Source organism: Thermobia domestica, chromosome 6 (assembly GCF_964235325.1).
Source record: "Thermobia domestica chromosome 6, izTheDome1.hap1.1, whole genome shotgun sequence".
Classification (NCBI taxonomy): domain Eukaryota; kingdom Metazoa; phylum Arthropoda; class Insecta; order Zygentoma; family Lepismatidae; genus Thermobia; species Thermobia domestica.
Genome location: NC_137459.1, coordinates 150,392,905 through 150,406,148, shown reverse-complemented (window position 1 = coordinate 150,406,148; position 13,244 = coordinate 150,392,905). Strand labels below are relative to the sequence as shown.

The following is a 13,244-nucleotide window of genomic DNA, read 5'->3' as shown; positions in this document are numbered from 1 at the left end:
TTTATATATATGCACAGCAAGACCCACCCTACTTGTATGCCAAACTATGAAGCTCCAGCGTTAATAGAACTGCTGGGAAAAAAATCAGTCCAAGTCTTTCTTGACTTGCCCTCGTATTAGAAAGACCTTAATCCAGCACTGGATCTAGAATGATTGGGAATGGTATGTATACCTTTCAAAAATAAATAACCCTCACCACTACACTCATGTGATCCCAGTTTTCAATCTTGACATCTGATCATTTAAGATGAAGAAATAAACTCTTATACCTTTTTCTGAGAGATCATGTTTAATCGTGTAGCTGTTAGAAATTCTAAAATGAAAAATAGTTAAAGCTTACTTGTTCCTTGGTATAACTGGGTAACATTTACTGTTATATCTGACTATAACAAACGGTTCTACGAACTCGATATATTTTAGCAACCAGTTCAAGCGATTAAGTGCGAACTGTCTGAATAGCACCACTGGCCTTATGCCTAAAAGTAAGTGTGAAAACTCAAGACCTGTGTTTCGTTTGTTTTTGTGCAATGTAAAATTTGCTTATTAGTATACAATAATTGATATTATAGTTATACTTTTTGTATACTTTGCATTGCGTTTGACCTGCAAATTTTGCGTGTGCTTAATCAGAATAATGCTCTGCAACCCTCGAACTTTCCTTTCGCTACTTTTTTAAAGCTTAAATTGTGTGAAAATATTTGATTTAAGACTGTCGAAAATAATTAACTGTATGCTTTAGATGACTATAGTGAAATTAAGAAATGCTGTTCTTGAATTGTAGTTAAAATCATTTAGCAAAAAAGTTAAAATCATTTAGCCATAATTTTGGAAGCGTTTAGCCATTTTTAGCTACATTGTTCTCACCTACTCTCTCTTTATACCTTTCGGCAACACTGCAAGTATGTTGATTGAGGGATATGCTAGGAAGGTGTAGATAACTTGTTCAAAATAGTAAACGAGAAAATTGTCAGAATAGGGATGATTAGATCGTTAAAAAGTTGTAAAAATTGCGGCTGTGTGTTTTTCAATCACGTTATTGAAATATGGCTCTGAGTCCGTAAGTACTGATATATATGAAATGTTTCTACTTTCTCGTCAAATTAAAAAAGTTTCCTTGGAGTTATGTCATTGAAAACAATGACAATTGTAAGTAGACAACAGAACATTTGGCTAGCTACGAAATCTTGGGGAGAAAATACGCACACTAATGAGTTGCTGAGGAGCAAAAATCGTGGCACTACTATGAGAATTTTGCAAATTGATTAGATGATCATATGCAATTAACGTGTATTTCATATGTGATCAATGAGAGAAGTAGTGGTTAGATATATCTTTAATCCTAATAGTACTTAGTATAATGAATGTGGATATTCAAGTATTTAAAATCTGTGCCGAAAGATTTCAATTCAAATCATCATTTTTTTTTTTTTTTTTTTTGTAAATAATAATCTTGCGCCCCTAGCGTTGTTTATTTTCAACCTGATATTAAGGTTGAACAACATCGTTGCCACTTTAGTAATTTTCGAACTAAAGGTAGTCTTTTTTGAAGGTCTAGTTCGTAAGTTAATATTTTAATTGGTTGTGGGAAATTAGGTATTTTAATTTTCAAGTTGAAGTCTTAGTTTTTTTCTAATGTTTAGTATCAAGCTTCTTTCAGCATATGTGTTGCTTTTAAAAATAATTTTTATATATGTTTTTAAAATTCTTCTATTGATGATTTCCATGTGGACACGGTGTCTCAGTGGTAGAGCGCTTAGCTCTGGTGTGTAGAGTCCTTGGTTCCATCCCAGGGTAAGTGGTAGACGGGATTTCTAGAGGAAGGGGAGTAGAGACGTGTTAGAAGCGACGAAGGAGTTGCTTGAGTTCTGTTCTCGACATAAAATGTTCAAATTAAAGACTTGCCCAAATTTTTCTGGACATTTTACAGTCTATTGGTCCGTATAGTAAAACTGCACCTCGTTTTTGATAAGTTCTCGTATTATACATACAGGATATGTTTACAGAGTACATTTGTATCTCGTATAGATCTAACCTACAATGCTCTAATATTTTCTCCATCCTTGGCACACGTTACTGTATGTTTAGCAGAAGGTGTCCAGCTCTTTTCTCTAAAACAAAAAAGGTTACAATTTAGGTAGTTTCTGTTCACATTAGACTAGTTTAGGTTACATTATGTTCGGTTATATTAGGTAGGGATTCAGCATATTTTTTTTACTTACTTCTTGACCCCGTCTGCTAAACGTTTACCATTTTTTTCATACTGATTAAGAATAGTTTGTCATAAAAATCATAATTTCACGGTTAAAATCAGTGAGTGTATATGAAAGAAGAGCTAGGGTATTAAATTCCACTGTCCACGGGGGAGTTTTTCACAAAAGGAAACCAATATTTCACGTAAGCTGGGTGACCACTTGCTTGTGCTAGGTGACCACTTGAAAGCACGACTGCTATTTAACCGAGTCAGAGCAGGATCGCAACAGGGAGCCGGAGCGTCAGCAAAGGGGTGCATCTGTAGGGAGTAGGTGCGTCACCGACGGTAGCTGTACCCATAAACGAGGGTTAGGACGGCTCACTATAAGTCACAATAACGGCTCCAGAGCCGTCGATGGGTTTGGGGAAGATAACGTCATCCCATATAAATGTTCTACACGATGCAAATTACTTGTCTTTTATGTTTACAACTGTGAAATCATTACAAATGCTCGAACCAATGTATTTTTATGCGGTACCAAGTATTTTTTGCACTACCGTCGATATTCTGCACACTATACGTCGGTGACGCGCCTGCTTCCTGGGGAAGTATCCCCTCGTTCCTCTCGGGCCCCCTGTTGTCCTCTTGCCCTGACTCGGTTAAATATCGTGCTTTTAAGTGGCCACGTAGCACAATCTGGTTCGTATTTCATTCACTGTAGTTTCCATACCGTACACCAACATTCTCTTTATAATCAACACAGTTAGAAATAACGAACCGTAATCCCTGCGGACGTGACGCGCCTGTTTATACTCCCCCTAATGCACTCCTGCACTTACTCTGCTAAATGATACTGTTGCTTCAAGACATCGTCTGCCATAAGTTGTTTTGTGTTTTTTGTACGATCATTTTTGTGGCATACGTCCGGACAAGTATTTATACTGTCCTCGTAAAGTCAGTCTGCACCAAAGAAATCAATTCTAAGGCACTGTGAGTGAGTTTCGTGATGGAATAATTGCGTATGATACTATACCAGGTAATAGAATAGCACATAAACATTTCCAGGGCATTTCAGTTTCCTGCATATTATCGATCTCTACTCAATTATGTGAGCATGCACTGCAAAAATGACAGTGGAAGAATGACTTAGTTTCCGCAGAAATGAGCCAGAATATTTTTTCTACAAATGGCCTAGAAACTTAATTTTCCATGTTTGGTACTTTTAGTTACTTTAGGTCAAGCTATTTAGGTTTTAGCTAACCATCTGCGGAAATTTACCCACAAGATGCGCTATAGAATCATTTAATACTTTAGAGGTGAAGTAAAATACGTATTTTAGCTTGACGATGTATTGCAATTCTGCACTTAATTTTTATTATTATTTACGATGCAGATTTATAACATAAAATCTGATTCTATTGCTGCTTTTCTTAATTTTGTTTTTTTACTCAGAACCTGGTAGGAAAAATAAGTCGGTGTTGGCAACACTGTGTAGAACATTATTAGAAAAGTTCGTTAATGCTGTTCGTGATTGGGTCTTTTTGTTTTGACAATTCTTTGAACTGACACTTTTGGCTGCACTTGCGAGCTTGTGTGCAGAAAGTTCGTTGATCGCATTCATGATGGACCCGTTTTCTTGACATTTCTCTGTACTTATAGTTCTTTTTCATTTTTTTTTTTTTTTTTTTTTTTTTTATTTTCGTCATGGATTCTTGTACCCCAATGATAATTGACTGGTAGGTCTAAATCGTAAAGCCTTAAGTGACATGTGTCATTATTATATGACGAAATTACGACTTTTAATTATAGTCGAGATGTGTACGTATACGGGAATTTTTAGAGATTGACAAGTAAAGTTAGATTTTGTGGTAAGATGCTAACTGACACTTTTAGTCATTAGTTGTGTTTACATGTATGACAGTTTTCAGTTTAACTTGATGTCATTTCTCAAGTTACATCTATGTCGTAGTTAAGTCCGGCTACTCTATAAGTTAGTTCTGAACTAAATGAGAAATAATAGTGTAGTAAGGGGATGCAGAAAGTTTTATTTGCTGCGGAGTAAATTTATATCAAAATTTGAATCGGTTTAAGCAACGAAATTAGGTGTGATGTGGCAATTAGTTTCCCATATTGAAATATGGTTGTTCCGTCTGACATTTTCATTTTCAGCTGCAGTTTCTTTAAGCCCCGCCGCGGTAGCTGGAAATTTATAAAATCTACCGGAAGAATTTGTGAGTGGTGGAGTAAAAGGATGCAAATTAGGGCATTTATTCCGAAGTTGGGCGTCTGCTTTCACCAAGTTTTTTTCGCTGTTGTCTCCTTTGCACACTTTCTGCAATTTGTTACTAGGTTCATTAATCCGTGCTCTTCACAAACTTTTAAAAGATTTTGTTCGTTATTAACGTATTGCTTCACAAATGTTAAAACTGTCACTTCATTGCCCTTGTACATTCGCCATGTTGATAACATATATGCTCGTTTCTTTCCCACAATGCAACTGTTTTGTTACCTTGCGCCAAATAGTTCCCTCCGCTCGCCGTATAGTCCCATGTTTATAACCGCTTAAATATAACAAATAAACAGATTTTTCGAGACTCTTGTATATTAATCAAGCACACAAACGATCAAATTATCCATATCCTTCCTGTAAATTTTAAAAATTTTGCTGGAAACGGACGCCCAACTTTGGAACTTAACCCCAAATTAGTGTTGATTTATGAATAATGGTGCTAGTGAAAACGGGTATTTTTTGCCATGGCGGAAACTTTCCTGGTTGTGAAGGGAGTTAATTAGGAAGTGACGAACATATGTGCGGCTGTGATATAGCAGTGTTTAGTTTTGTGTAGTGGAATACCAACAGTGAGGAATATTTCTGAAATTGTGTGGAAGACATGGATTGATGAATATAAGGACGGGACAGGACGTTTCGGCGCTGCCGTTTGGGCGCAAAGCCGTTTAGGCGCCAGACGTTTGGGCGCGAGGTACATAGTAAAAATCACAATTTACGACATATAAAGTAAGCTAGGCACTGAAAACTAATCGCGAATCAAGATATATACATTTCCTACACTTCTATCTTTATCTCACCTCATTTATCTGTATATTTTCTATCTCTATCTTATTTATTCATATAAATTAAATAGTTTAATAGGTTTGTGGCATTTGTTGCCTAACCTCGTCATGGATTGATTTTTCGCTTGTTCATGATTCTTGTACTTCTGATCTAATGTTGATCTAATTTTTGTATTATATAAGAAAGCTAGGAAATGAAGGAATCAGACTAACTGTTAATAATTTTCTTAATGTTAATTAAAACATATTGATTTAATTTTTGTATTTTTTAAAAAAAGTTAATAATTACATACTTACGAATATTAAAATTTGTTTTCTTTCGTATTACGTTTGCCAAATTCTTCTCTTCCTTAAGTCCAATAAAGAACTACCAATAAAAGATTTCCGCGCACTTGAATTGAGAGAAGTGGCCCCGCGTAGAGTAGTCGCTGACGCTCTCGCCTTCGGTGCGAGCGGTCCCGGGTTCGATTCCCGGTAGGGCATTCGGTGGAAAAAGTGTAACACGCTCTTTCAGGCCAGCCACCCTGAATGAGATTTTCCTGGGTTTTCCTCATTTACACCAGGCAAATGTCGGGGTGGTACGTAATTTATAGGTCCAGGCCGCTTCCTTCCTTCCCCAATCCTTTCTTCCTTCCCTTTCCCCGGATAGTGTGCCCCCTCAAACATGACGGGCTAATTGGCCTTAGATGCCGAGAGCCCAGAAATCTAAAAATCCTAAATCCTAATCGAGTTGAGTGAAATATGTTAATACAGGGTGTCTAAGACATTGAGTTTAGGAACTGCAGTATGCCGTATTTCTGGTATCACTTTTTTTTGTTAACATTCCAATATAAAAATCAATACCCTGTGATTTACCCTGTACCGTACTTTAATGAAACGAAACGAAACGAAACCATTTGGTATGTTGAGATGGAAACACTTTGAGAAGCTAGCTCCAACTGAGTTCACTACAGGCGATAGAAGCGATCTACGTAGGTGACCTCTCTTGATACTGATACAAACTACGTAGTGGATCCGCCCGCTTTAACACACTTTTTTTCGTCCCATTGTAAACATTTAATCTGCATTAAAGAAAGTGGCGAAAGAAAAAAAAAAAACGATTTCAAAGTGAAAAATAATTGTTAAGTATACATATATTGGTTATTTAGCCACTAGAAATGTTTGACATTCACACTTATTGCATAACTACAGTAGAAGTCCTAGTTTTAAGTTTTTTTAATGGAATAGGCTCACTATGTAATGCAGTCAATCATATCTAGTCTGGTCTACTTACCTTTGGCTTGAAAGTTATCAACTAAAAAGCACGCTTAACCTTGGTTGAAACTTAAATTTACAAAATTTAATTTTAATTCAGTTTTTAGAATTTTGAAATTCCAGTATTTCTAGTATGTAAAACAAAATCCAGTATAATTCAAGGACTTCCACTACAGTAGACACCTTGTGATATCTTGATTAGAACTTAGTACTCAGCGCCTAACATCATGACTTTTTAATTTAACTCGCGCCCAAACGTCACGTACCGTATAAGGACGCAATGTCAAAAGTGTGGGAAACAGGTGAAGGTAAGGAGAAATGAAGGAAGTTGCGTTTTCAAATCCAATGCAAGAGAATGGTCTGAAAGGTTAGCAGGGGAAAAGCGGTGAAATACCGAGCATTTTTCGACTGTGTATGTTAGTGGAAAAGGTGAACTATTATGTACAATAATTTTTTACAGCAAATTGCATAAGTTTAAAAACCAGCATACTTAACAAGATAAATGCTATGTGAAGGCAGTCTGGAAAGGTATAGGAGTGTTGTAAAGCTGTGCCACACGCAGGGCATGTGTTTTTATGCCATATGAAGTGATTCTCCACTATCCTCATTCATGCGTATACCCACTATCGCTGACGCCCTTTGGATCAGATCAGGCCTCCCTGTTGCGCTCCTTTCCTGACTCGGTTAGATAACCTTCATGCTTTGTAGTAATCATCATTGTAGGTTGGTTTGTGTTTTATATCCAACCGTCCTGAAGTCAATTTGCACTCGGTAATGCGACACTTAAAGAATCCCCCTGTACAGTGATGGCGAGGACTTGTGGAGTTTGACCTAAGTTTACCAATTCCATCACTGACTACAACGCTAAAGTGTGTCCTGATTGTCACCCCGACCCGTGAAATTTTGTCAGTGTCTTCTCTCACGGTATACGGAAGACATTTGAGGAGACAGTGTTGCCACCGAGTTTCGTTTCGTTCATTTTTGTTTTTATTTTTATTGTATTTCTTTTGTATTTTTGCTATTCTTATTGTTACCGCTTAATTCGAATAATTGCTAGTGTTCGTGTTATAGTTCTTAAGTGCTGTGTCTTTATTCGCTCGTTTGCCGTGCCCTATTATGCTTGGCAAGATTGTTGATGAACTTCTACTGTTTCACGTTTCCTCAAGTGTTCGTTCGGAAAGCAGCTACACGAATCGTACTGAGTTCTTCCGATGCATCACACGCGAGGGAAAACAGTGCTATGATTCGTATAAAGCCCAGGCTTTACGAATCGTTGCGGTATAGTACAGATATGCAGTGATTTCCTTTCTGATTTGTATTCTTTTCTATGAGTTACTTCCTGTTCGTTAACTGGAGGGAGTTAACGGGATAAATGACCAATTTTCAGCTTTATAACGTATGCTGTGAGGAAAAGGAATTACTATGCATTGTGGAAAGGTACGAATTGGAGCAGAAAATTGAGTAATTGTAGAAAAAGGAAATAGAGAAACTGTTAGTATTTAAATGTGATCATCGTTGTTATAATGTGGATTTATTATGAAAGCAACATACCGAACCTGTCCTAACTTAATGATTTTTTTTTTTTTTTTTTTTTTTTTTTTTTGACATCCTCGTGTCCGCGTATGCCCTCCGTCGCTTATGCACCTCCTTCCTACAGGCACATTCTCCGCGCTTACGCCTTGCTCTGGCTCGGTTAGATAGTATTCATGCATTTTAGTGGGCACCTGACATACTTTTTTTTTGTGTGTGTGTGTGGGTATGTGTGTGTAAATATTGTAGTTTGTATGACATGTCACGGGACAGTGTTTCTTCACAACATTAAGGCCTTCCTAGAGTGAACCTGCACCTTGGAATGCAACTCCATTCTTGAAGGCAATGACAATGAATTTCTTGGTAAATGACGAAATTTTAATGTTCGCAAATCTTAATATGTTGAACCTACTCTGCGGTACGAAGGCCTTGTGTAGTTTGTGATTACGGGTGTGGGAGTCTCGAACTACGTATGTTATACAGCGTTTGCAGTAAGAGAGTGAATATGAAGAGGATTGTATTAGACATTTTCTGTCAGTAGAGTATTTCTGCACAGTGTTCAAAAGTCGTATCTTATGTTTACAAGGGTAGTGGTACTAGTGACACCATCACAGAAATCCTATACGAACTAGTATCACTGTCAACCAACTTTAAGATACCTGTAAACTAAACATACAAGCACTTATCTAACCTCATCTTCCCACATCTACCTACTCTACCAACATAACCTAGCCCACTCCACTAACACCTATCCTACCCTACTGCTAAGCTATACAAACCTGCTGTACAATCCTCTGGCTTAACACACGTTGGTGCTTTATATATATATATATATATATATATATATATATATATATATATATATATATATATATATATATATATATATATATATATATATATATATATATATATATATATATAAATTAGATTGAGTTTCGAAGTTGGTCGTTCGCTTTTAGCATCGTTTTTTAAATTTACCGGGAAGAATTGCTCGTTTGTATCCTTGGTAATATGTAAGGATAGTGAAAGTTATGTTTGATTTTTAAAATACCCGATTATAAACATGGAACTGTCTGGCAAGCGGAGGGAACTACTTCGCGAAAGTTACCGCATGGTTGGATTGTGGGAAAATAACGATCAGTTGTATCCTGAACATAACTATTGGTGTACTGAGTCGCTTCAGGTAGTATTCTTACGCAGAGACGAGAAATTACTCTGTAAATTTTAACAAAATGGGTCCAGACTTTCCTAACCTTAAGCTAACCTACCCTTTCCCACTTATCCTTCCCTTACTCTATTCTATTGTACCCTTTTAAAGTGGTCCTAAACGTTGATGATTTTTGAATTTTCGTAGCTCTTTATTATGCTTTTTGTCGAAAACCAGGCGGATGAACAACTTCGGAATAAATGCCAAAAAATTAATAGTTTCTATGACATATCAGTATGCCGGTATATTATGAATCTGTACACAGTTGTTTGCACATGTGTGAAAGAGATAGCACTTTAGAGCGCATTATTTAAAGTAAGGTTAGTGATGTAGAGGAATTTTATGAAGTAGCTCTCATATTCTTAATCTGCACGGTGTGCATTTCGTATCCTTGGGTAAGAGTAGCTTGTGTTAGCATTAATGTTTTAGGACGTTGGTGTGGCTATTCTAGCAAACGTGGAGTTCCAATATCTGTGTTGCATGTATTATCGGTATCTCATGTAGATATGATAACGAACAATGTGTCATGTTTACCTCTTCCGTTGTATAACAAGAATGTGAAATCTCCACGCATGCAGAAATTGTGACAATAACGTTAGTTACTAGTCTCCGTTTACAGTCATAGCCATCGTCCCTAACACGTCTGCTTCCGCGGGCACTCTAGTTTCGCCCTGACCTTATGTAGGTTGGATGCAATTCTAGTTTTTATCGTACATTGTATGGCAGACACCAAAGAATATTAAGTATGTAAATATGTCTATTGTATTAAGCATAATACATAGCTTACATCACATTTTAGGTGGATATGATCTACCAACTTTTAGAAGGAAACTGTAATATCGTTTGCAGCTATTGTTTAGCAGAAGGGGTCAGCAATTGTTTCTGAAAAATGTTACAATTTCGGTTATTTCTGTTCGCGTTAGATTAAGTTAGATTAGGTAGTTTGGGTTAGTTTGTTAGATTATGTTAGTGTAGGGGTCCAGCATAATTTTCCAAAAAGAATGATGAAATTTAGCTTGTTTCTGCTTTTATTAGGCTAGTTCAGGCTAGCATAGGTTAGTTTGAGTTAGGTTGGGTTAGATTTGGTTACGTTATGTTAGGTCTCAGTACTTGCATCATCATCCATTTCTCCTGTAAATTTTGTGTTTTTTACGTTTCTTCTGATGCCCCTTCTGCTAAATATACCCTTGGTTGCGTAATTTAGTAATTTTAACGTAATTTAGTAATTTCAGAGTATCGTTTCCAGCTCTGACATTTTTTCTATTCTGTTATTTTCAGCACACCTGCTACTAAGTGGTGAACGGATAATTATTTCCCCTGTCGTTTTGACGTGTGTCACACCTGCTTGACGTATGCAAATGATGCTTCGCGGATATTCTGTTGTTATTCACAAACTTTTGGTTAATATATTGCTAAGCTAATTCAGTGGTCGTGTACACGTACAATGCCACTCCAAATGATTATTCTTTCTGTCGGTGTTTCAAAGAAATTAGCAGCTTCCTCTCTGGGGACAAGAATTGAATAATTTATAATTGAATTAGCTTTTGACCATGACCCCAACACAACATTTCTCGATTACTTCTATATTATTATTATTATTTTTTTTTTTCCAGTTAGTTTAGTGATTTATTGAACATAAAGCTCAAACTACTCACAAATTGCCACTTGTGCAATAATTAATTGTAGCTTTTTCTCTCTCAGCTCGTTTCTAATATTATGAACCTAGCAATGGTGATATTTTAAACAAGGTATGGTTACTTTGCCTAGTGACAGATCCTCAATGTTTTTTTGTAGTAAATAATATATGTTTGCCAACTGCGCTCTGATACTGGTGATTAGTTTGAGAATACTAATATAGGCATGAATCCTAACTACGTAAGCATGGTCATCCACTTGTGTTTTAACGAACATACTCTCGCAACTGCATACATGACTTTCTAGTGCTATTGAAGTGTTTTTATCGGTGCTGCAGTTAAAATTTCAACCATTTCCAATAGATACCCAGATTCTTACTGGTGCATAGTGGTACAATTAGATACAAAAGTCAAAATATGGTTATGTAATGTGGGAAATAAAAGTAAATAAAGCTCTTACAGCACAGGTAACAAAAGCAGTCCTGTGTTTGAATTTTCTTTGCTTCTGTTTGTATCTGGCACCGAGATGTCAGGGTATACTCATTTACAATTTCACACAAGATGCGAAAATTAAATAAGTAGAATTAAGTTTAGTAGAATTGATTTTGAGTTTAACGTCCTTTTCAGCAGCGAGGCTGTATGAGACGGGACCTACTGATTAACGTGGAATCCGAACCACAAGAGCTCCCGACGGGCAATCGAACCTGGGGCTGCCACGCCAAAGGCGCGTACGCTAACCGCTTAATCACGAAGGAGCTCATAAGTAAAATTAATTTATCACAGCTATATATCGAAAGTGTACAAATAGACTATAGCTAAAGAGTCTGAGATTTCTATTTCGGACCCTCTGCAAATATTTTAAGACTCCGTTTAAAACGAGTACAACAGTGAAAATAACAGGCGTCGTGACCTGAGTGACGTCAATAAATGTAGTTAGCGTGAAGATAATTTGCAAATTTGAAACTATTGCGATTTGAAAACTGCACCGTGACCATATTTAGGTTTTAGCATTAATATTTGTATTTGCACAGTAATGTGTTGTGACGATTTCATTGCAACTTGAACTGTATTGTTTCAAAATGAGTAGTGATGATGCTGAATTTGAACGTACTTTATTGTTAAAAAGTCCAACTTAAACTGTATTGTGTCAAGGTATTTAAAAATGGACAATGATAATAAACAACAAACACAAACACGTTGTTGTTTATTGTTAGGACAAGGGACGTAACCATGTTTAGATTTGAGCCTTAATATTGGTGTATCCGCATGTTGATTAGTGAAGAAGGAAATAAAAGTAAATACGAAATATACTCCGGATGTTGTCTTTTGAATCTGTTAAAGAATGCGACACTTTTTAAAGTAGTTTTTCATACGATTAAATCAATTTATCCCTCCCTGAACAAAATAATGAGTTGAAATCTGTAGTTTAAGACCCATACATATATCCTTTAGTCTAAGGAGTAGATTATAAACATAACTGAATGGTTATGGAAGTATTGGTGAAATATATAAGCAAATGGGCATACGGGCATCACATAGTGACATGGTTTGGTATCGAACCAGGAATATCGCTTCTGCATGAACAATTTGATGTTCAAAGAAAAGTTCAGTAAATCATCCCTTCAAAATTCGTATATTTTACCTGTAAAACCAACAAAGATGTGAAGGAATACCTCTATAGTGCATTAAATGGTTGCTGTTTACTTACTCTCTTACTTTTCCAATTATCACAGGATTATTTGAAGGTTAGCGACCATTTTTAGCATGAGTTCTATGTGGAAGTTTAACGTGGGATCGGAGCTACATTTGTGGCCACTTATGATCGACATCGAGAACCCGAATTAAAACCTTACCTTCAGGACGAAGCTAAATCAGATGTGGATACGACTTAACGCAGTATAGGAAACACATGAGCTCGCGCCGGGAGTCGAACTTGGGTTGTTGCATACATGAAGAGAGAACACTACCTATTTAGCCTCAGAAGAGCTTTCAAGGAGTTACTGTTTCACCCTATTTGTTTTTGTTACTGCTTTATTCCAAAACAACTCAAATTTATGTTGTGCATGAGAACCTATGATACTACATGCTTATCTGGTTTTGTGTAGTACCAAGGGTCTGTTCCACCCAGGAGAGATTTTGTTCTTGACCTTAAGTACGACAATCTTACCTGTAAAGGATCGGTCATTTTTGTATCCTTTGATCCACAAACATCGAAATGAATTTCGAAGTTTAGATTTGAGATTTGCATAAATGTCAAGTATCAATAAATAAACGAAATAAGCGAATAATAAAAATAATAAAAGTGTTCTTGCTATGTGTGTGAAACTGATTGCATCGCACAATGATCACTTCC

General features: G+C 36.5%; 1 protein-coding gene across 2 annotated transcripts in view; it reads left to right on the top strand.

The window, feature by feature from the left end:
- The first annotated feature begins 883 nt into the window (after positions 1-883).
- The window catches only part of Ipo9 (Importin 9), a 132,573-nt gene continuing 120,212 nt past the window's right edge, over positions 884-13,244 (top strand). For both annotated transcript variants that reach the window (XM_081762244.1, XM_081762243.1), the window contains exon 1: positions 884-1,057. In XM_081762244.1, coding sequence (XP_081618370.1) covers positions 1,044-1,057 — 14 coding nt within the window. In that variant the 5' untranslated portion in view covers positions 884-1,043. The remainder of the gene's footprint in view (positions 1,058-13,244) is intronic.